The sequence below is a fragment of the Sciurus carolinensis genome, chromosome 4, assembly GCF_902686445.1.
Source record: "Sciurus carolinensis chromosome 4, mSciCar1.2, whole genome shotgun sequence".
Classification (NCBI taxonomy): Eukaryota; Metazoa; Chordata; class Mammalia; order Rodentia; family Sciuridae; genus Sciurus; species Sciurus carolinensis.
In genome coordinates, this window is record NC_062216.1 from 16926316 (window position 1) to 16951536 (window position 25221).

The following is a 25221-nucleotide window of genomic DNA, read 5'->3' on the forward strand; positions in this document are numbered from 1 at the left end:
GGCCCCGAGGAATAATACTGCTATGAACATTTGTGTACGGAGCTTTGTGGACCTGTTTTCATTTTTCCTGGATTTACACCTAGCAGCAGGACTGTGGGGTCACAGGGATTAAACACTATGCTTAACTTTTCAAAAAGCTGCCCCACGTGTCCTGAGGGGCCACACACCATTTTACAGTCTGCTCAGCACTGCACCCAGGCTCAACACGCTCAGCAACCTTGAAATTGTTTGTCCTTCCTGATTATATCAACAGACGTGGGTGGACAGTGGCAAAGTGTAAACTGGAGAGTCCCTGCTGTCAGGGAGGACTCCTGGTCCTGAAGACCCTAGCCTGGCTAACAGTAAGAGTTTGGGTCAGTGGCCAAGGAAGCAACTATTTTCTGGGCCAAATTCGTCCACACTTTCCAAAGAAGCAACTCCTGCTTAGTTTCATGGGTGGACTGTATGCTACTTCTTTTTAATGATCAAGGCGACCCAATGTAAAGTCCTAAAAAATGTACCTACCAACTCAAGTAGTCCATCTTATTGCACAAGTACTGCATTGTGGCTAACAGTGAGACCTCAGAAGGAGATACACTGCATCTTAGAAAGTGGTCAAAGGTATTTTATATATTTTGTTGTTGTTGTTGTTTTTGGTGCTGGGGATTGAACCCAGGGCCTTGTGATTGCAAGGGGTATTTTATATTAATCTAACACTTTTCTTGTGATAAAACAGTGCAGGCCAGGAAAGTTTTGGTATTCAGGAAAAAATTCGGCATCCTTTTCCTTTACATTTAGTTTAAAGGATATCTATAGCTTAGGTACTCTATACAAATAGATGTACAAAAAAGTGCACTGTCATTCTTAGAAGCTATATTTCTTACTAAGTATAGTGTTTGCTTAGTTGAGATTTACTGAATGAATCTGCCCTAAGAGTAAATTTCCTTTTATAGAGGGCTAAAATGATACAACATAATGACTTAGTATTGTAATAAAACTTTGTCAATTTTATTAAAAGCAGATTCCATTTCTTCACATAGTTAATTCAGTTTCTTTCCTTTTTTTTTAATTTGAAGCCCATTTCATATTATTTCATAAGAGTGATTTGGGTCAGTGAGACCATCACTGATCAGACACAAACAAAGTCAGCACCACATGTCTATAAATCTATAAATGCAGGCAGCCACAATGAGCTTTCCAATATGTACAAGCTCCTGTACACATCCACACACATATTTACAGCTCATAAATAAAATTTAAAGGCAAAGCATCACTGATATAAATATATATAGCCAAGTCTTTAGAAGCAGAGTTCCCAAGCCATGCACTGATTTGCTGAAATCTTTAAGTTTATGCACCTTTGATCAAAACCCAAATCCAGAAAAATCAATGAATTAGCAATAAAGGGGGATGCCGATGACAAATCATACATCTTTTTATTGTCAGAGAGAATTCATTCCAAGTCTGATGTGGTCAATCACAACATTTGTCCTACATTCTATAGGCACAATATCTTTCTCCAATAAAGGGCTGATACTCTGGCGCATCTGGAACTATTTCTACTCTGACACGTTTCAGTACCTCCCTTGACTGTTGACCTTCCAAATCACACTGCATGACAAACACAGGTGGGGCTTTCTAGGCACATGTTCAGATATCCACACACTTTTTCACAGTTTGGGTTCCCAGCAATAGCCTCCAACATAGCTGACCTCTTAATCATTTTATATTAATATACAGAAAAGCATTCAGAATATAGGAGTTCTAGTTCATAAATAATGGTTCACTCACTCTCGATTAGTTGTTAAAAACAATAACAACCCTCCTGGCACTGCAATAGCAATCAAGGATTCTTTCTTGCACGAAACAGTTTATAAGCACTGCTTATGCATAGAACCCAGCAACTGTTCCAGCTTTTGATACTTAAGAAAAACAATACTTGTTTAAAATTTGCAGTTTGCATGACACGGAATTTGAATTTTAACACATCTGAGCCAGAAATGAAAGTTTTTCACGCTTTAGGTATGACTGAGGCATGACTGAGATGAACCCGAATCTCAATAGCAATCATTGGATAGGAAATTATTTCAAATTGATGAAAATAATCTGAAAACTGTGATAATAAAATCATGGTATCATTTTCTTTCTGCACCCAATTAAATGTCCGCTGAGGATTGTAGGCTTGTTTTTGGAGAACATTGTAAAACTATAATATTAAGACAGAGAAAAAAAGGAAGAGAGATTAAGCAATAAAATGTAAAATCTATTAAGAATGAATGGATCTGAACTTCTTATCTTTTGCTTATAACTCTGCCATGATGCAAACCAACAGTGGGGCCAAGGCTTAGGACTTTATTGGCCCCATTCTCTGTCCCTCTCCAAGTCACATGTCCCTGGTTAACTCCTGGGTCACATCCCAATGACAAGAGAACTATTTCAAAAGACCAGATGTTTTGACTGCTAAACAAACAGATCTGACTCTTGCCACAGGGAACCATTTTCTATATTCAGACTTGGAGAAAACTCTGAGAAGGCCTCCGTCCAAAAAAATCCAGAATATTAGTTAAAATAGGAGGTTCTAACTAATTTTAGGCTATGGCCAACACACTGCATGGAGGAACCTTATCTTATTACACACACAAACGATTGTTCTTTCTCAGAGGACAGAATACAGTGCTTTTCACATGTACTGTGTTTTAATGCTGCGGGGTGTGCAGCTTGGGTCTCAAATTCAATTAGCCGCTTTTTTAGTATTTGGGACTGTTTCCTAATTGAACTAACAAGGATAGAGCTGGGATTAATACTCAGGACAAGCCCACTTTTAAACACCATAAGCACTGGGCATCTTTTGTAAAATTTACTTCGTTCACTTTATTCTTCACAGAATTCATGTGCTCTTCTTTCTGTAGACTTTTCCAGTATCTAAGAAAAACAAAGGAAGAAAGGCAATTTATTATCTGCTTAGTATTTTGCAAACCCTTCTCAACCCCTCTCCACCATTTAAGAGAAAAAAGTATTCAACCGGAAATTCAGAACAAAGGCTGTTGAGGTTAAGCCCCTGGGAGACATAGATAAAGGATCAGAGACAGCGAGGCTCCTGGGACTAACAGACACTCCGACATCTATTTAGCTAAGTCCCAACAAGAAGTGTCATTTTCAGTTGCCTGAGCCAAATGATTTCAAAAGTTAGAAAGTTTTCTTACTTCCAAAATTTATCCAAAGAAAAGCCTAGTTCATTCTTTTCCTGTGATCTGAGCCTTCTGAAGAGTTAACAGAGGATGCTAAAAAGAGCCTTTTGTTCGACTGATTGATTTTGGTCACAGAGGAAAGAAACTGCAGAAGCCATTAGTCTGATTCATAATTACCTCCTAAAGTTAAGATCTACTAAAAGGGAAAAAAATCCTGCCTGAATACTTGTTGTTTCAGTAATCCTATAATCAGACAAAAAAAAAATGTATCCTTGGAGTTTCTCAGGTAAATTCTTGTCACCTGTACATAGCATGGCCAGAAGTACTTTATAAATGGCTGGAGTAATTTCCTGACTGGGGACTTTGTTTTCATATTTCCAGGTAGATTTAAAGTTGAGACAATCTGGGGAGAATGTATCCATGTGTGAGCGTGTGTGTGTGTGTGTGTGTGTGTGTGTGTGTGTGTGAGCGCGTGTGTGTGTGTGTGTGTGTGTGTGTGTGTGTTGTTTGTGGCACAGATGTGCCTATGTGTAAACTTCATGGCAGAGGGCTTTTCTAAGCACAGAAGGAATGGTGGAGTTCCTTCTCAGATGTGTGAGGAATAGAAATGAAGCAATGAGCCAATTACTAGAAAAGCCTCCCCTGGTTAAGAATGGAGCTATTCTGCTGGGCTTGCAGCCAGAATCTCTCCTCTGTTATCTGGAGTGCCCTTCCGTCTGTGTTTTTGATCCACATAGACTCACCTTGTCACTCAAAATGGGAATGCCATAATTCCATTTTCATAAAACATGAAACATATAGGAATAACATAGATCTATAAGTGTGCTAGGAAATAAATCAAAATGTTAACGGGGCTGTCGGTGAGTGATAGGGCCATAGTGATTTTCTTTTTGTCTATTTTTCCTAATGTATTCATAGTGAGCATATATAAATGATAAAGTGGAAGTTGAAAATGATACAGATGTGCCATGCCAGGTCTTCAACAGACTTTTCCTGAAGAAGTCATTCTTATTCTGCACTTTTGTCTATAAGCCTAACTGGGAAAAGAGAATGAACCAAAGCCAGTTGCCTTTTCTCTCTCCCCATGACTCGGTGACCGGCCTTTGCCATTGTTTCTTGTGTCACTGGCTGTGTGACATGATCGAGTATTCCTCCCCTCTGTAAGTGTGAGCCATTAGCACTTGGCATCTGGCAGGGGAGCCAGGGCAGGAATGAAAATGGCAGATCCTGAGAGCTGGAGCGGGGCGAGGGGACGGTCACATGCCTGGTCCCCACTTAGCACTGACGTTCTGGAAAGATTCCGCTGACAGCTGCCGGGCGGATTAGCCTTAAAGGTCAGGAAGGAAAGAGCCAGCAGTTGTTTTGAGATAGAAAAGAGGGGAATCTCCACACTCTCATCCCCTGTCTTTGAGGGTTTTGAGGAAGGTGCTGGACCTTCCCCTTTGGTTCTGTGTCCTGGAGTCTGCTGGCCCTTGGAGAACTGGACCATGTGGCCACCACTGGTGTGATGAGACGTTTTCTTCCCTGGAAACATCCTAGCAAGAACTGCACCCACAGGACACACAGGCAACTACTAAGCCTCTAGTACCTTCTCTGCATACAGCCCCCGTGAGGGCTGCAGAAGAGGAACAGCAGAAAAAGCACTGATCTGGGGGTAGCCTGGCTACCCCCAGTAAAATAAAGCAAAATAAACCCTAAATTCTGCACTTGGGACTAAAGTCAGGACAAGAGGAGGGGGGAGAAAAGAAAAGAAGGAAGGATAAAAAGGGAGTACTGCAAAACACAGAAGGATCCAGGGGATAGGCAAGGAGAAGGGTTGGAGAGAAGGCCTGAGGTTCTGCCCACAGGACAGTGCAGGCCACTAGCTATGGCAGAAGACTGACGCATGCAGCAGAGAGCTTGGTCCAAGATGCTCACCAGCCAGACTTCTTATTGAGAGACTTGTCGTGGCATTTCACAAACACCGCCGATCCCTTCCCCTTCTGCAGATGAGCCACTTTCTCCCTGGAGCAGAAGATCACCCTGTGGAAGAAAATGAATGTGAACCCACCATGTGGAGCAATAAGAACAGCTGTTCAGAACGTGCTGTTCAGGAAGGACTGTTCAGATCCTACATGAGCATGCCCAGCATTGTGTCGATATTGCCCATAATTAATTTTACTCAGGCACATTGGAATCAAGGGTTAGCTGAGGGCCTGACCCAGCATTCAGCAATTGAGCTAGTTTATCAATCTAGACAGGCATATAGCTTGGCGCAGCTTTAAAACCACAAGGCTTTCACTAAGAGATGGCACAGGTCAACTTCCCTGCTTCTTAGCATCTGCGTGAGGAAATTAGGGAACAGGCCCTCAAGTGGCCCTGACAGAGAAATGAAGGTTCTTCACTGCTTTTCCATCCATAGCATCTTTTATGGTCCAAAAACAGATGATGAAAAGTAAATCATTTCTCAATTCTAATTTAAAGAGTTGTTTTTAGTAACACTAGTCATATACTAGAGTTTACAAAACCCCTACATGTGTAGTATAAAATTTTAAATCCCCTGGGGCTCTCTATGTAATCCATTTTGTGGATATCTACCCACATTCATAAATGTGGAATGAGATGCCCTTGAACTTCCAACCTTCTCAAAGAGGCTGGGGTTAGACTTTGAATGTCAAAGGAACATCTCCAGGGTTTGCTCCTTATTTTCTGCTTGCAAGAAATGGTACTCAACCAATGCTGAGATTTCTTGACTTCTGATGCCAGCTGTCGCTCCAAATAACTGTGACCAGGTCAGGGCTTATGTTTTCCTTACTTGAAATGTCAGATACTACAAATTTGAAAACCCCTAACCCCAAAATCTGAAATCCAAAATCCAAAATGATGTCATAGAGGAAAATTCCATAACTAACCTCATGTGATGGGTTGTAGTCAAAATGCAAGAGTAGTAAGAATATAGGACAAAATCACCTTCCGCCTATATGTATAGAAGATGTATATGCGACATAAATGAATTTTGAGTTTAGCCTCAGGTCCCATCCCAAGACATCTTATGATGGATATGCATATATTCCAAAATCAGAAAAAGTCCAAAATCCAAAATACTCAACCTGCAATACTTCCCCACTGCAATAACAAAAAAAAATACTCCAAAAACAGCCTAGATATAGTTATCCAGGCACACAGGACTAAAGATTTGCTTTGCTAACGTTTCTTGTTAGTTAGATCCTGTCACCAGGTGATTACATCAGGGGGAGTCTGAAGTGAATGGGGGAACAATTTAATTACTTTTTTTGAGTCTCTCCTGCTTTCACTCTGATCTTCTCAATAGCAAAGCCGGGGCTGCTCCACCAGTCTGACCAGCTGAAGTAGGAATCGCTCTTCCACTTGAGCTTCATCATTAGCAGTTCTCCAATATCTACCTCCGTGTAAATCAGGAAGGAGTAGGTCTTATTTGTGGAAATTTCAGGCCTGAATAAAAATTCAACAAATTTGGTTAGTTCTGGAAACCAGTTTTCTCTCTCCCCTTTGTTCTCTTCCCAAATGTAAATGGCTTTATTGTTTGGGCAATATTTTAGAAATGCAAAAAATGTCCAATGAAAATTTCATGCTGGATGTCAATGGCATTTAGTGTATTTTTAAAGCTTTCTATACCCCCCAATCTATACCAGCATGCATCCTAATAATATGAACTCTCTACAGTTCTTAAGAGGAAAAAATTCATTAGTTATTGATCGACATTTTCACGTATTCCTTTTCAATTGGTATTGATATGTGAATGTATTTCCACTTAGTTACAATCATAGTACATGTGCAATTCTCTATTTTATTTGCTCTCTTCCTATTATCTTCTGTTTTTTGCCATGTTTTAACTAATTTTCTATAATTACAATTGTTAAAGGCTAGATTGATCTCACTGAATCAATAAACCACAGATACAATGCTGGACATTTAATTTCTAATTTACACTACCACGTGTGCCACTGGAATCAATGTGTTATACTTTTACAAATTTTTGAAGTTTCTGTTTGTTCTTTATTTAGGATAAATAAACTAAAAACCAAAAATATGAAATAGAATAAAAACTAAAAAACAATTACTCGATTACTTGTATTTTACAGATACAGAAAGGTACTCCCTTGCTGTTTTCCTTTCCTAGAAGGTTCTAGCAATGAATGATACACCCAGTGAAGGTTTGTACTCATTCACCAACTCATCAGTACTGGGAACTTCAGAGGATTCGTTCATTTAGGAATTATCAAAGGATATCAAAAAGTTGCCTTTATTTTATATTTCTTTGATTAGTAGTGAGGGGGAACACTTTGTCATGGGCTTCTTACTATTTGTATCTTCTACACCTATTATCTTGGCATCTGTAAAGTGGTTTTCTATTCTAGTGTTCTTTTTTTTTAATGTCAAACCTTTTGAGGGAATTTCATTGCTTTGGTTTCATTTCTTTGTATAAAAGAAGCAAGTAGCTATAAATGATCAAAGAAAAGAAAAATGGATAGCAAATGACTCAAAATGGCTAATTAGAAAAAAAATTTTTTAACATAAAATAGAGCTGAGACCTCAGTTCTGAAGTTCCCATTTCAAGCTAGAGACTTGTTGCAGGTGAGACTCTGCCTCTGTTTCTCAGCTATGGCAAGAAGCCATGCCCTGACCAGCCCATGGGCAGCAGGCTTGTCCCCAGGCTACTCACAGGGTGAAGGGGATGTTCTCGCTCTCAGCCACAGTACCATACAGAGAGATCTCAAAAGCCTGGTTGGTCTGCGTATCACTCTCAGTCCCGGAAAAATGAATCTTTACTTGGTAGTGAAAGACTGTAGGGGAGGAAATGAGAACCAGGGCTGGTCAGGCTTTCTGCAAACACCACCGCTAGAAACAATCAGGCAAAGCAGACACACAGAACATATCTTAGGAGCTCCCAAACAGGAAGTGCACACATGGCACTAACCCCGGCATGGAAAGACTTCTGCCCGTCATACAGTGTCACCCCCCAGAAGTGCAGACCTTGAATGCTACTCCCTTCCAGAAAAGTGTGGTTGCAGTGTATCTGAGTTGTCAAGCAGTCCTAGAAGGCAGCCCTCTGATGGAGCCCTAGGGAGATCACATCGAGTCCAAAGCACCTGTGGTGCTTTCTCTGGGACTTCTGCCTGTCTTGGCCATCTTGCCCCTAAGCATCCGTATGGAGCACATTTGGCATTTGTTATCAAGTCACTGAGAAAGGCTGTGTTTCTTCTCATTTTCAGGGTTATATTTGCGCTCCCTGGCTGATGGCAAGCTCCTTCAGGCTAGAGCATGGTGGCCATCCTCTTTATTTCCCACCCAGCCCAGGGAGGTATGCAGTAGGTTCACAGCAAACCATCAATGAGTCCAGGAGGACTGTTTTGAAAGCCAGTCCCTAACGTGTTCTGACTTAGAGAAGCCTCAGAGCAGGAATTTGAATTATACATCTCCTTTCTGCTCTTCACCAACCTCTACTAAAAATCCCCAGCAAATAGGCCTGGGGCGAGGTGAAGGGGCTCGGGAGGCCGTGGACCTGTGGACCTCAAACGTAGCTAATGTGAGGGAAGGAAAGTTATTGTACTGCTTTTTCTTCTGTATCTCAAGATCCTGGTCAGATTTTTTTCTTAAGTGTGCGACTGTCTTTCTCTTAAGGTGGGACACAGATTTCTTAATACGAACTATTTAAAAAAAAAAAAAAGAGGCAAATGATATTTTAAATGCTACTTTGGACATTTATTCTAATGAAAATGTTTTTCAATACATTTTGTTATTGTGGGCTTCCAATGACGACTGCTATTTTTACTTAACTGTATCTCTTTTTATAATAAAAAAATAACTAACCAGATACCTAAACAAACAGAAAAACAAAACAACAAAACCCTCCAACCAGTAAAAGTTGAAGAGAAATTGAGTTTGGAGTTAAAGGCAGCCCTTGCAGGCAGCATGGAAGACGTAGCAGGAGAGGCTGGAATGCCCAGGTGCTCCCAGAGGAGCCCGGGCAGGCACAGGCAGGATACAGGTTGAGTGAGCCTGTCCGTGTCTTCAGAATCCAGTCTCCTCTGCACCTCACACACTCCCGGGTTCTGAAGAATTGGGGAACCTGAGGGTCCCCTCATTGACTGAAAGGTTTCCTATAATGACAGATGCTCCAGACTCTGTGCCACCAAATGCACCTCTGCAGAGTCTAACAAATCACCTTATAAATGGGCACTGACAGCAGATACCTTTAACCTCTGGGAAACTGTTTTTTAATATCCTGCCTTCCCTCAGGCTTCCACAGGGACGACACAGAAGCCAGCTTTCCCAAAATCATCCCTTCCTGCCATTTATCCGATTACCCCCACCACCATTGCTTTAGGTCTAACTCTAAGGAAGAGACCACTTTTGAAGTTTAGGTGTGAAATGAAAGGATGTATCTTAGCAGGTTTGGTATTTTCTTGCCTTCTAGAGATAGTTGAATTCCAAAATACAGCTGGCTCTTGTCTTCACATAAAGCACATTTTAGAAGCAGTAAACTTCCCATACAGGGTCAGAGAGTCAATATTTTAGAGTCTGTGAGCCATGTGGTCTCTGCCTCAACTATTTAGCTCTGCACTGGTGTCATGAAAGCCAACTTAGACCATAAGGAAATGAATGTGTGTGGTGTGTTCTAATAAAACTTTATTGACAAAAGCAGGTGGTAGACTGGGTTTGGCCCAAGAGTCAAAGTTTGCTGATCCCGGGATGATGGTTTCCAATGATCTCTGAGCCCAGTCCTGAAGATTGAACCATCCTAATAGTCACAGTTACACAGGATGGTGGCGGATGGGGTTGCAAATGCCAAGCCAAGCCCTAGGACCACACTGGCAATGGGAATTAGGAGCATCTATGAAATGGATCAATGCATTTCCCTCTACAGCATCAGAAACCCAAGTGAGGGCTAAGGGCTTAGTAACAGCACCTCATTAACTCTACTCCAGTGGATAGAAGCAGCACATATACTGCAGAAGGCATGATAAAAATAGGACTAATAGATTTCCCTTATTTACATCAGTCCCCAGCTTACCTTTGTAGGGCATCTGAGATCGAGTCTTCATATACATTTTGCTGCTTCTTTTGGCTCTGACCTTATTGATCTCGTAGCCCACGTTGTTGCAACGGTTCTTTCTGCAACTCAGGCAGAGCCCTTTCTCAAAGGCTTCCTTGGAATTGCACCTGTAGGCCTTACTTGGGTTTTCTTCATTCAACAGGGAGTCGATGAAGAGATGAATGGAGCGTTCATGGGAGCACTTCACTAGCTGGTCCACATCTGGGAAAAAGAGACACACAGAAAATTTCAATTCTGCAGAAACCCGCAAAGGGTGTTTCATCCTTGTGTCTAAAATAGGGTAGGTACAGAATTAGAATAAATGACCTAGACTCCGGTTCTATGCATCTGTAGTTGTAGGCTCTATTTTAGGAGGTAGTCTAGGAGAAAGCTGTTCACCCACCTCCAAAATGGTCAGAGTTGCAAGTTCACAGGGAACTTTTAAGTTTTCTGCTATTTTATGAGTATGCTTATCATAATAAGAGACATCCCAGGTAGAAGTTGATTTCCCCCAGTTTATCATATCTTTTTCTTAGGTGAAAATTGTCTCATACTTACAGGAAATGTCTAGATATCTGTAGAAACCTACTTCTAAAACCACATTAAGTGAATAGTATTTTTAATACATATTATGAATATTTGAGGATTGTATCCCTACTGATGCTTTTTATATCAAATGAATTATAGAAGTGATCAACAATTTCCTAAGAATGGACTGATTATCACAAGCTTTTAAAGCAACCGAAAACAGTAACACTATGCCACAAGTTGTACAGTATATGGACCAGCCACAGGTGGGTTCAACGTCCATCATGTATGTAAAGAGCCCTTAAAAATAAATTTACCATGAGCTGACATCATTATTAAAGCAAATATTAAGCTAATATTAAGTTTTTTTTCTTTTTGTGGGACAGTTATTGCAGGGAGTGGCGATTTATTTTTTGATTTGCCTGTTTCTTAAAAAACCAACAAAAGAAATTTGGATGAAGTAGACCTCTTTCACTTTTGATAAAATTAGAGATCAGTTCACTGACTTTTCAACTCCCTTCCAATTATGACAATACATAGCCGATAACATTTTATGGTGCTATTTATGGAGGTCAGCAGAGTTTTCTTCTCTAAACCTCACTTTTACTTTCTCTTTACTAGTGTAAGAGCAGTACTCAATGTAATCTGCAATACCATAAATAAAAAGTAAAATGGCTGGCTGCCTCTAAAGTGATCATGCTGAAAATGGCAGAATTCTTCAGAAACAAATTTTGAACTATTGTATATTTATATTACTTTATTTTTTTCTGGTGCTGAGGTTGCAACTCAGGACCTAGTGTGTTCTAAACAGGGACTCTCTGCCACTGAGCTACCTTCTCAGTCCCTAATATATATATTAAAACCACATTTTGGGGACAATGGGTAAGACACTGGGTCAACAAGGGCTAAGAGAAAAACGCACATTTAACTGGCTTCTAAGTCATATTTACCTCCAAGGCCTCTCTCTGCAATTACACGAATAGCTTCCCCAATGTTGCATCCTGGTTGAAAAGTGCCTCCATTAGGATAAATATCGACATGCCCTACTGGCTTCTGGATTCCAATACTTCGGCCCGGAGACCCTCGGGTGAATGTGTGTAAGACGTCCACAAAATCCGCGTCATCAGGAGAAAGACGACTGGGCGCTTCTGCATACTCAAAGTTAGGTCCAGCTGGGTCCAGGCCTGAAGGGGAAAAATGCCTCAAGGATGTTTAAGTCCACACTAGTTTTAATCCCCATTGGTATACACTGGGCACATGACCAGATGAACACACACATGTATCTTCCAAAGGCTCTCTGACTCTTTCAGAACAGTAGTCACCTCAACTCTCATGACAAAGTGAAGGAAAATGCTTTCTTACCAGTAATTCTGTTGACCTTCTTATTGGTCAGACTTCCAGCAATGCCAGCAGCATGGGCTCCAAGGCTGTATCCCAAGAGATGGACGTTGTCCACAGGGTAGTTAAATTCCTCCTTCAAAAGAAAAAAAGAAAAAATGAAGGACTAGGGGTATAGCTCAGTGGTAGAGCGCTCGCCTAGCATGCACAGAACCCTGGGTTCAATCCCAACACTACAAAAAGAAAGAAAGGAAGGAAGGAAGAAAGAGAGAGAGGGGGGGTGGGGGAGAAAATGAAGGAAGAGAGAGAAGGGAGAGAAGGAAGAAAGAAAGAGAGGGAAAAAAATGAATATTAAAAAAATAAAAATTGAATTTGGAAAAAATATTGTCTTCAAAATATGGACACTACTCTAAATAAATATAGATATACATAAATATGTGTGTTTATGTGTGTATATATATGTTTATGTGTATATATGTGTGTGTGTATATATATATATATATATATATATATATATATATATATAAACTTTAATCCACTATTCCATCATCTAAATATGCTGCCCCACTTTTTTCTTTAAGGTTAGCCAAGCCACAACTTCTATCAGAAACAGCAATAGGGAAGAGATCAAAGACCCACATGGTCCAGCCTACTCATTCAACAGGGCAGAAGCTCGAGGCCAAAACAGGTGATCTGATTTGCCCAAGTTCACTTGCCTGATTAGCAAAAAAATCTAAGAAATTTTGTCTTTTGATGGTCAGTTCAATAAACACAGCTCATTTTTTACTTCCGATTGTTGCATTTAAATAACTTAGCCCTGTTAGAGTATTAGATTCCTTCTAACCCCAAGAAACTTTTCAAAGGTAATTTTCAGAGAATGGCCTGGAAAAGTGAGTTATTCTCTGAAAGTGGGTAAAACCTGCAGCTTAGCTAAAACTCTGGACCCTGAGTCACTTCACATCCTCTACTCCTTTCCAGCCAGTGACCTCCTAGCTCACTCCCATCCCTCCCCAAACCATGAAGCAGGCTCATGTGTCTCGACAAAAATCTGGATTCTGAAATCTCACTAAGACACACATACTGCTAACTGTATTGTCACCGCGATCAGCATTGTCACAGGAAGCAAAGCCAGGACGAAACTGCCCTGTGCCAAGTGGTGGGAAGGATCTGGCAGAACACGCCATCTTCCCTCCCTCCCAAAATAACAAGATTTTGTTATCCCTGCCCACTTAGTTCTTGGTCTCAGCAGATTTATTCCCTGAAAATATCAGAGCAGAGGGCAGAGGGCAGGCAGTGCTATTTTTTGGCTTGATAGTCTATGTTTTTATCATAGTGCTGCCTTGGACTACAAAATGTGCTCATGCTCATTCTGAAGATCTGAAGGGTCCCAGGAAACAGCCATTATCTAAGTGAAAGGGAGAAAGACCATCCCCGGTCCAGCTCTCGCCAAGAGCTCTTTTCTGGACACATAAGGCTCCTCCTCCCGGTCTTACCTCCATCCAGTTGATGAACCTGGCCACGTCCTTTCCCACCAGCTTGGTGTAACCTGCAGACACTGGGTAATGCTGCTGGGCCCGCGACAGCCAGTCCACCACAATGACATTGGAGTCCGGTTCCCTCTTATACAAGGCGGCCACGAGTTTGGGCACCCAACTCTCATACATCCCTGTCACCTGGAGAGGATGACAGGCCCTTTCTTAGAAGACCCACCTACGACTTGTTAGAGCCAACAGTCTGACACACCTGTGAACTCGCCAGGAAGCCCTTGGCTCATGCAGAAAAACGAAACCCCCAGACTGATCAGAAACCTGTGCTGCCCCTTCTGAGGCAAATTCAAGAGTGCAAAGGAAGGGGAGATTGAGGTTTATCACACTTTCAATTTTAAAAGCACGTTTTATAAACTCTGTAAAACTTCAGTAACTTATACTGTGGGAAGATCAGCCTGAGTAAATTAAGATTTCTACAGAATTACAGGCTATTTTTAAAGAAATACAGCTTAATTGCTTGCAGTTTGGCTAGTCAATGTTTTCCAACAAAACTGCTTTAGGGGATATAAATGCTTCCTTTTTCTCTTATAAGAAATCATTTATATGCACCGAAGTGCTAATGACACCAAGAGGGGTCATATCATAGCCAAATAAAAGCTACTCAATTGCATACTGAAAAGACAAAGAAGATTCTGAAATTCAAGTTAAAGGCATCTTTTAATGGGAAACCTGGCAAAACCAGATTATACTTAGTGTAATTCCATTAGAAAAACAGGAGTGTTGGTTTCTCAAACCAAGGGACTTTGATTCTATAGGGCGGGTTCTTTCAGATTTACGCTTCTTTTATTTACTTATTTGCTAGACTAAAATGATCAAAACACAAGTTCCACCTTCCACTTCTGACACTAAATAAATGGCACAATTTTTCACCAAGTTGCTGTGGTCTGTGGTGGAAAAAGCCAATCCAAGACTCAGGAGATATTGATTCAGGTTCCACCTCATCCACTAAACACTCCTGTAAACAACTTCAACCTTCCAGGCCACCAATGCAACAAAGGGGTTGGGCTCATGTGACCTCCACACTCCCCTCCACCCCACACACTTCTACTGTGACGATTCTGGTTCCCAATCTACTTCAGTGATGAAATGCCCGCTCTGCAGGTGTTTTAACATAGAAAACAAAGAAGAAAAGACACAAAGGTTCCATTAGGAGCTTATTTAAAATTCCTCTGGACATGTCCCAGGGGGGCTGCTTCAAGTCCAGGTGCAGAATGGGTCTTTGAAGGAACCAGCTGGACACTGCTGAGCAACTGATCAGTCCAACCCCTTCGCCTCCCTTCCTGGCTGGGGCCCTCTCTGTAGCCACCTCCTAAAATCAGGGGAGGATGATGTCACTTCTTCAGAATGCAGCGTTGATGGTTCCTTATTCCAGCCAGCACTGAGGGCCTCCTGCTTCACAAAGAGAACTCTGTACTTAAAATTAGTAAATCCAAGTGAAGGGCGAGGTTCCCGTCCAGTTGCCTCTAAGCTGCCTCCTGGGACGCGCTATATGTGTGCTTAATGCTCAGCATCTTTGGGGTCTCTCCTGAGAGGTGGGGAGTGTCCTCACTTCTCTTGGTCTGTGGCCTGGCTGCTTATCTCAGATAAGATGAGAAAGTTGTGTTTGCTCCTGGCCTCTATTTTCAGTTTTTCTATACTATCAATGTTTCCAAGTTAGTCAATCTGTAAAAGGGCGGTAATTCAATTAACTCTTATGGAGGCTGATATTTTTATTAATTAGGTAACAACTAATCTAATCCTTTTCTTTCTGGTTCAACATAAAATATAGATAAACGTAACCCTGAACAAAGGGGATGAAAAACCCAGGTAACTGCTTCCCTCAAATCAGTTCTTATTTTCTAGATTTCTCTTTTGAGACTCCTCCAATCAGTACTACTTTTAGAAATCTTTGATAGTTAGACACAAAGCTGAGCTGAGACTGTCTGCCACCTGTACCAGGTGGCTCCACTGAACTCACCAGCGAGTTCATGAGATAAGCCAAGATCAGCGTGTCTGGCCAGCTTATCATTGCAGACCAAACAGCTATGTGCGATAGGAAATTCCGTCCTATGGCTGGTGACCCAGCCTCTCAGGCCATGATCTCAAAATGTCAGGCCACAATGTGAAGAATACCCGTGGGCTCAGGGGGGTGTCCAGTCAATGACATGTATAGTGGGTTAATCATGTCGTCTTAGTAAGAAAAGGAAAACTTTTTTTTTTTTTTTTAAACTTTTAAGCACAAAATTCCTTAGGGATAAGACTGAGTTGCCTGGAATACCCAGTTTATTCCTACTGCAGAAATGTTTTCATTAAGCTTCAACTTTTTTGAAAAGTATTGAAAGCCACATTGCATATCCACCCAAAATGCCTCTAAAAACACCATAAAAGGGCTGGGGAGATAGCTCAGTTGGTAGAGTGCTTGCCTTGTAAGCACAGGGCCCTGGGTTCCATCCCCAGTACAAAAAAAAAAAAAAAAAAAAAAACTATCAAAATAAACATCCACGTAAATTCTTTTAACAGTTTCCTTCTTTTTCATAAAAATTATGGCAACTGTCCTATCATGCCAATAAAAAAGGCACTTAAGTTTTGTAGCAAAAGAAATCAGGATTAGATGTATATCATTTTGTGACTAATCCTTCTCATTAGAATTTCATAACTATTAGAATATTAACAAGACTGGACATAATGGAAAGATAATTTATCTTTGACAATCCATTTCATATAAATTCTTTACCATAACACTATCCGGTCACTAGGGTCTGAAAAATTAAAAAACAAACTTAAGTATGTGGGCAAGAACAACATCAGGTAAAGTGACTTTCTGACGTATTTCGAGAGGACTACTCTGTTCATGCTTTAAATAAATAGATTTAACCACAGGCGCACTTCTCTAACTATCTTGCATGGAAGTCCCCTTTTGTCTCTAGACAAGCTCCCTGAAGTTTACAGGTAAGGGATGATGGAAGTGGAGGGACCTTGAGGAAGAAGTCTAGTCCCACTGCTTCATCTTACAGATCAGCAAACTGAAGCCCAAGGACAACAAGTGACTTGAGTGTGGACTGGCCAAGCCAGCACGGGGAATCACACCTCTCCCTCCACCTCAGCCTCTCCTCGCTCTGACAGGTGTCCTTCTTCAGGGAAGGGCCTTTGGCGCCATCCTGGATGAATAAGGATCATCCAGACCGCCCCCCCCCCCCCAGCTCCCCGCAACAATAACACGCCCTGCCCTGTCTGTGAGCAGAGCCACCTTTTCTCACCTGATAGGAATGGCTGGCTCAAGGTCACCAGCCAGGTACTGTGTTAAAGGGAGGGCTGGCACTGTCCAGAGGAAGCATTCGCCAACCCTTGGCTTTAGATTCCACCCCAAGCCAAAATTGCCTTTCTTCAAGTTTTAAAGGAAAGGCGCTGGAGAGCAGGCAGAAGTGCAGGGTGAGACCCCGAGACCTAGGGCCGGGTCGACCCCAGTCCACCGGCTCCTGAGAGCTACTCTCACCGTCCAGCCGTGGATCACCACGAAGGTCTTGCTGCTGTGGTTGAAGTGGCAGTGGGCCACCGACTCTGACACTCCAGGAACGATGTGGCAAGTGTCCTCGGCTGTGTCTTCAGGAGTCCTTAGGGCAAATTTACTTTCGATGTCCTTAAACTCTCTTCCTACAGGAAGGGGAAAAATCAGACAGGAGGTTACCTGGAGGATTGCTGGCTTTACCTCCTGGAATGGCACAGTGTAGGTGAACTAGCCACCACTGCCAATGCTATTTTTGTTTCTGAAGTGCTTTCTAAAGATCAAATGTGAATTTCAAGAGAATGACAGACGCTCCGACGGTGGCAAGTGGATGGAGATGACCTTAACCATGAGGTAAGCCGTGCTGCTCTCTCCTGGGTCTCTCCACCGCTTGCCCCTCCAGTTCTCCTCATTAGGGTGCGTGTGTATGCACACGCACTTCCACCTAAGTGAACTGCTGTTTGAGGAGTCCTTAGATAACTCAGTCTTTTCTCAAGACCCAAATTTAAGTGGCTCAGTTAAAGTGGGAAAGAGAGTGAAGGCCAGAACCCAGGTCTTTTGGTTCTGGGTCAAAGTTCCTTCTCCTGGAGAACATCAGCTCCTGACTCTTTATTATACATATCACTTCGCCCTCTTTACATGTCTGACTACAGTAAAAAGTTTTCCCACGATATGCAGTTGGGCTTGTTGTAGAGATTATTTTCTTTTCACTTGCATAATTAAAAGAGTATGTTAGCAACAGAAAAGTTTGGATTATGAGGAAGCTTTTGTATGGACTTGCTTGCACTCCCATGGCAAGAGAGATGGGCTCAAATGTTTGGATAAATCATTGGTGGACTGTTCAGAAAGGCTGCCCAGCATCTGAGCCATGGCAAATACTTTCCCCAAATGACTCTTCTTCTGTCATTCTTTTCTCCCACACAAAGTCAAAACTTAAAAATAACAGCAAAGTTAGTTGTACAGAGTCCGCTTGGGTTTTTCATAGTGTATCCCAAACTGGATAAAGACAGAAAGACAACCTAACTTTTCAAAATATGGACAATAAATCTGAGAGTTGCTAAATCTTCCTGGGTATTATAGACAGTACACGTAACATCACAGGGGCACTTGAAGTGACTTATACCACAAAAACAATCAGGCTCTTCACAAAACAAAGCACAAAGGGAAACTGTATTACAGGAAATTATTTAATTCCTTGTAAAGGTTAAAAAAAAACCCTACTTATTTACTATAAGAAGGCAATGATTTGTATATTTTAGACTTCACAATTTAAGACTTTCAGGAGCTACATAAATAAAAGAAGTTACTAGGAATATATCTAATTTCTTAATCTAAGTTTATCCTTTTTCTCACAACTTGAAATCTGAAGTCTCTAATTTCAAAATAACATTGCAAGAGTCAGGGCTAGAGTAAAAATAAGAATGAGACAGTAATAGTGAAAGTACAGACACTGGGATCAGGCTCGTTTTGTAATTATCTGAGGACTGGCAAACATTGTCCTTTTTATTATATTTCAAAATCCCTTGTACTATATTGTGATTACTTGCTAAGTGACTTCTTATATGCAACAAGTTGATCTCTCTCTCACACACACATGCACACACACACACACACACCTATTACTTAAAATGTATGAGACATTTCTTATATTTATTAGAAAGGAGTGAGTTTTGTTACAGTTGCTACTCACTCTAAGATCATTAATTCAAATAAGAGTCTGTACTAAACTACTGATCTTCAATGCTGTTTTCATTTCCACATTGTAAAATTTCACCAGATCTATTCATCCATCAAGAATCTACTGCATCTCTCATCTTATTTGAAGATACAGGTCTCCTTGCTTCTTCCTAATCAGAAAATGCTGCTAGCTTTATTGGTTAAGAGAAGAAGGCATCTTTTTAATATAATTCCATTTTCAGCACCCATGGAGTTCTTTTATTTTTAGAAAGTGTTTTAGAAACTGTAAAACTAATTTCACTTGCTCCCACATCTCTCCACCTCATATAACTCATACCTCCTCTCGAACAATCTTATTTCTTATTTTAACATGCTTCATTATCAGATTTTTTTTTAAGGAGATATGATCTGAATAACCTGGCAGACAGATCTATCTGGCTTACCATCTATTTGTCACATTGCCATTTAAGACTAATGCCTTGAACAACTCCAGAGAGGCCAGTTCCCTAGAATTATGCAACTTGATGGCCCCGGTATTGCTGGTGGTTTTGAAATGGCCAAGAATATTCTCTGAAATTACTAAGACTGGCTTTGTATATTTCCATGAAAATAAAAAAAAGAAGGGTTTATTCAATCCACAGATCCTGCATTAGATTATACATATGGCTCATTGACAGCTTCAATTTCCTACAGCCAATAATGCTATTGGGTCCATTGCTTATAGAGAAAAATGACAGAAAACTCATACATTCTCAAATTTTCATTTTGGAGATTTTCACTCCACTTTTAAAAGATTTTTCATTTCAAGTTTGACAGAAAAACAGCGCCGCGCTGTGCTATGTGATGGTCTCAATACTGTGGAAGATATGAAATCATAAATCTTACCATCACCGAGTCAGGCTATGCTTCTCTTTGGTGTGCTAATGGGAATTTTCACTCTACCTGTGTTTGCAGTCCCTTGAGGACTAGAGGAGAAAAGGAACAAATGAATGAACAAACAAAGGAGCCAAGGGAGTAAGCCTGGGACGGATCCCTCCTGAATTTGACTTAGACTCAGCACCATCCTATTGACCAGGGCCCCCAGATGTGGCCTCATTGAGCACCACGGCGAGATTTTTGGGAACCAAGCATGTTATGACTTAATGCATTTCCTACATAATCTTTATTCCAAAGTTCCAAAATACCCCAAAATCTGAATGTGTAAACAAAAGAGAAGATGTTTATTTTAATGTGGTTAATAACTCACAGAGATAAAATTAGGCAAAGTTGATGCACCAAGAGAAATTTTTTACAGAGGGGATATTAGTGTTGCTAGAAAAGAAGGAGTACAGAACATCCTAGGAATTAACGGGTGACATTGAAGGCAGATCCCAGTCATCAGGTGAGCGGTGGATGGAGACAGGAGATAGAAGAGCCCCATTACTGAGCAATAATCTTTGAAATTCTCTCTCTCACACCACACACACACACACACACACACACACACACACACACACACCCCTATAGGATTTCGTCTGTACAAGGCAGCATCTGAAGGATGCCAAAGAAAACACGTTCAATTACCAAACTGGTCAGTTTGGAGAGAGGAAACATCAATATTGCCATTTGACCAAAGTAAGTAGTATAGTTGAATATTCCAAAGTACACAATGCTCAACTTATCTAACAAACAGAATTACTTTTCCTTGTTATAGAAAAAAAAAAAAAAACTGTTTTATTCATTGGGTAGTAAAAAGAATGCCTGTACCTACTACCTGACTTTTGTGTTGAATTTTCTCCAAAAATAGGTTCAAAAATAAACACTACCCAAAACACTACCAAACACTACTGGAACACTACCTAACACTACTTCAACACTACCAAAAAGCAGATCTACAGAACAGGTTCTGAGATGTGTGTTACAACTGCCCCACTTGAATTAGACCATCAAAGCTGAACAGGTGCAAGCCACCATTACTCTAGGGATCTTGTGGACTGATTAATGAAATATTTTGGTTGAGTGTCATCATGCAGGTATGTTTAAATTAAGATTTTTTTAATTGAAATACAAAATTCTTGTTAATCTTAAGTTGCCTTTTCCTTGTTGATAGAGATAGCAAATGGAACTATCCAAATGCTTCAAACTAACACAATGAAAGTCACAGGTGACTTTGTTAATAATTCTTATATTTGAAGGAAGGTGGGCTAAAGAGAGGAACTCTATTAATTAAAATGCAAGTGTTACGCTGTTTTCCACCATAATTAACTTTGTAACTAATTTTTTTTTTCAAAAGTAAGTTACCAATTTCAAAATAGCGACAGCTTGGATAAAGGGCAACTGAGAAATGCTAGATTCAGAGTCTTTCACCTACACTACTACATCTCCCCAAAGGAATCTGACTTTCCATACTGTTTAAAAGCTTCTGTAAACTTACAGACCAAACTTAAATTAATCTTAGCCACAATGGCTAAGAAAACATAGAAACAGACTTCATCACCCAAGAAAGACACATAGATGAACACGCACAGCAAAGGAGTATGAGCCATGAACATAGCAACTGGATAGACCAAGTGTGGTCATGCCAATCAGGCCATCTTTGTCATATTCTGCTGCTAGTTAGCAGTGGGTACATTTTCTTCTATTCCTTCAAAAGTCAAAAATCACTAAATCACCTAGGTTACAATTTGATCATTCTGAGAGAACAGACTGGGAAGAGAAAAAGAAAGTTGGCACAAGTTTAATAGGCGTGTTTCCATAGAACTTTATGTTTGTACATCTGTGTGTGTGTGTGTGTGTGTGTGTGTGTATCCTAAGATAACCCATGCCTACCTTCCCAGTAGATATCCATTTCCTCCATTAGAATGGACTGACATTTGTTCACATCCAAAAGGTGTCACTCAACAGAAAGAGATATTCTCAAAAGGTACCACAAGAAGCAATGTTACTTCCGTCCATCCAGTGGACAGACTGTACACAATAAATTTCAAAGTCTTAGTCTCTGAGTAAATTAGAACTCTGTTATATAATTCCTTCAGAAATTAGCAAAGCCTTTGACTTGTGCAAAGAGAGAATGTGACAAGAACCACTCCTGACAAAGATTTACTTACAGGTTAAAAAGTCTCTATTACCAAAAAAGTATTTAGCTCACTGTGATGACAAACTATATTTGTGGACAGACCACCGTAATACTTTATGATGGTGATTTTTTTTGTTAGAGATGGAAAGTACATTATATATAAATTCAAATGAGACCTCCATCCAGACCTGGCAAATGATATTCATGTCTTGACTACTTTCCCTCTATGACCCAAAGTCATGGTCATCCATCACTTTGATGGCCAAAACACCTGCACATTTAAGGCAATACAACCTTGGTGGTAACGAAGTGGGACTAGGTGGTGGTAAAAGAAATGAACAGCAAAATGTGGCATGTTTCAAGGCACGTTTTTGAACGATCTGTTCAAAAAAACAGGCAGTACATTGTGCAGAATCTGTACAGTCCAACTTCTTCATAATAAAGCAAGAATGGAGGGCTGAGCTAAAAATATACTGCTTAAAAGAAAGTGAACATTTTCCTCAGCAACTCTTTCCCCCTACCTGACTCCTACCTTTCAATACAGCGATTAATCAATCACTACCTTGCCAGAGCTCTGCTCCCATGACGTTTGCTATTTTGCTCTCATCCCCTATTATATTTAACTCAGTGTTAGCCTGGAAACTCATATAGAGCAGCAGCTACTGAGCAGGACTCCACAGGTTCCCTTCTCTCAGCGGGTCAAGTTTCCTGACTGGGGCCATGGGAAAAGCCCATTGGTTCCAAGAATAAAAGACCTGTGGGCAGTGAGTGCTTCTTGTCCTGGTCTTGTTCTTAGAAACGGAGAATGAATAAGAAAACTCAGAGCCCAGAAGGAGGAGCTGCCAATCACTCCCCAGGCTCCACCTTGCTCTTCCACTCCTGGATGAATTTATCCGGAGGAGAAAGGACTGGAAAGTTGCTGTGATCAGGGACACCTAAAGGATGGGTGGGGTGAAAGTGGAGGATGAGAGGGAATCTTTCAAAGTCTACTTAGAAATTATCTTCCCTAATACGTTTTACATCCAGGATAAGCGCATGTTGGGTAAATCCAATTGAAGTAATCACTAAGTGTCTAATAAAATCAGAGTTAGAATGAGAGGGGCCTGAGAGAACTTTCAGTCTTGTCAACTCCTGATTTTAGAGTTGAAGAATTTAAACCCAGAGAGATGACACTGACTGGCTCAAGAATTTAGGGTCCTGGACCTCTAAGGGGGCCCAGCAAAAAGTTAAAATGTGAATGACACAATTCTGTGCATGTTTTACTGTAAAGGTAGCATTATATGAGGGCTTGGTTTCTGGAATAAGAATTTGGCCTTTGTTCCTACCATCTTCTTGGCCGGTGTCAAACACTATGGAGGGTACATACCACCACTTAAAGTTAAGCCTGAATTCCAGTACCTTCAAACTAATATGATTAAAAAAAAAAAAAAAGTTGTCTTTTTTATCCAATTCTGCTTTGATGGAATCTCCTCCTTTGTAACCCAAGAGAAATATTCTTGCATAACTTAATGCAGACATAAAACAAGCTTCAGCGCTGATCCCCGAAAGCCTGGACTATAACGCGAACTGCTGCGGACAGGCGACCTGAAAGCACATCCTTAGTGGTAACTCCACCACCCGAGAGAAAAGGAAATGTCGCCTCCTTTTATGACTTGCTTCAGTGCTTTTAAAGCTATGCTGTGTGTTAGCTGAACCAAGGTTCAAGTTACAGGGATTCTCAACTGTGGGCGGGTCTCGGGCTGGGCTTTCCTCTTCCCCGCAATAAAGAAATTCGCTTCTGGCCCCAGACGCCTTCACCAAGGCTTGGAGAGCCGGCGGCGCCCGGGCGGTGACCGAGGTTCCGCCCGCGCCCTCCCAGAGGCGTCCTCAACCCCCACGTGCTCCCAGCCACGCGGAGCGGCTGGGCGACCCGAACTGGCTTCAGATCCGAGGACAGGAGGGGTAGCCAAGTATAGACCTGGCAACCCCCTAGTCGGTGGCCACAGATTACTGATCAGTGCGCCACGTTTTCTGGACACTAAGAAAAGCCGAGCGTGCAAGCGAGGAAGCTGGAGCGCTTCCCGTCGCCCCAACGCGTGCAGGACGCTGCGTCCCCAGCACTCCGCGACACGCGTCCGCGCTCCGCGTTCTCCCGCACTGTCACCCAAATAACCCAGCCCGTATTACTCGGAAAGCCAAAGTGCCCTGTGCAGCCAACATTCGGACAATGCGCCCGCCCCTGGCCCGCTCTCCCAGAATGGGTCACTGCCTGCCCGCGCTTTCACAAGCTGGGGCCCAAAGCGTTCCCAGCCAAGCCGGGGTCACCTTGGCCCGCGTGCCTTTCATGCCAATCCCTCCCCTGTCGAGAGGTGATTGCAGGTCACCGCCACAGTGCCCTTTCTCCCCACCTTCTTCGTCCTGCGCGTCACACCCCCGACCTCTCCGGTTTAGTCCCAGTGCCCGGGAACGCGGCTGCAGCCAGAGAGGAAGGGACAGCGCGGGAACCCGAGAGAGAGAGAGAGAGAGAGAGAGAGAAAGCGGGAACTAGGAACCGCTGCAGCGTAATAGGAAGCTAATTCCCTCCCTGCCCCTCCTAGATCCCATTCTGGTGACCCTTCCCAGGTCCCCGGTGCGCATCCGCATCCCTTTTCAACTTTCTCTTTCCCATCCTTAGATCGTGTGGAAGTGGCCACTGGCGGGGTCTGCAGGTGGACAGGCATTTCAGCGCAAAACATACCGGCGGCGGCGGCCACCCCTCCGCGGGAGGCGGTCAGACTCTGGAGCCACAAGCCCAGGACCACCAGGAGCAGTGCTTTGCTCTCCATCTTCGGGCGTCTTTCTGTAGAAGCTGCTCGGCGCGGGCTGGTGCGCCGACCGGCAGATGCACGGGCTGAGCAGCAGGCGGGAGAAGCCTGGGTCCGCGGTGGAGCTCAGAGCAAGTCGCCCTTTAAAGGGGAGGGCAGGGCAGCTAGAAGTGGCAGATTTCCTCTGAGGAGGAGAAAGAGGAGGCGGAATTGAGTCTGACAGTGTTTCCACTCCACGACTGCTTATGTGACTGGAAATATGCAAATAAACCTCACCACCTATTGGCTATAAAATCATAAGTTGGGGGGAGGGCCCTGAATTCACTTCCAAATATTTAAGCAAACTGTAATGAGGATCAACCCTGCCAGCGAGAAAAAGGGGAAAGGGCAGAAGGGAAATTTTGCTTGTTGGGCTCTCCGTTTGCCTACCCCGAGGGGCTTGCTCTCCAGGGCTCCTGTATAGCCACTGAACACGTTAAATATTCAGTGATCCCCAGTTTTCCAAGGAAAGGAAGTTTTGCTTTTAAACTACGTTGGGGCAACAGCTTACTCTTGTGTGTGTGTGTGTGTGTGTGTGTGTGTGTGTGTGTG

General features: G+C 42.1%; 1 protein-coding gene across 1 annotated transcript; it reads right to left on the minus strand.

The window, feature by feature from the left end:
* Positions 1-963: 963 nt before the first annotated feature.
* Positions 964-24859, minus strand: Lpl (lipoprotein lipase). Its single transcript, XM_047550474.1, has 10 exons — positions 24564-24859; positions 17107-17264; positions 13581-13760; positions 12112-12223; positions 11700-11933; positions 10201-10443; positions 7849-7969; positions 6435-6617; positions 5085-5189; positions 964-2901 (listed from the first exon to the last, which is right to left on the minus strand). Coding segments are annotated over exons 1-10 (1425 nt in total). The 5' UTR covers positions 24652-24859; the 3' UTR covers positions 964-2900.
* Positions 24860-25221: the final 362 nt, after the last annotated feature.

Bases quoted from the DNA above. Each gene is read 5' to 3' on its own strand.
- Lpl (XM_047550474.1), bottom strand. From the start codon at position 24,651: ATGGAGAGCAAAGCACTGCTCCTGGTGGTCCTGGGCTTGTGGCTCCAG. The intron at 12,224-13,580 runs GTAAGACCGGGA...TTTCTTTTGAAG, and splicing joins GGTTCATCAACTGGATGGAG to GAGGAATTTAACTACCCTGT. The intron at 7,970-10,200 runs GTAAGCTGGGGA...CCTCCCCTACAG, and splicing joins ATCTCAGATGCCCTACAAAG to TCTTTCACTACCAAGTAAAG.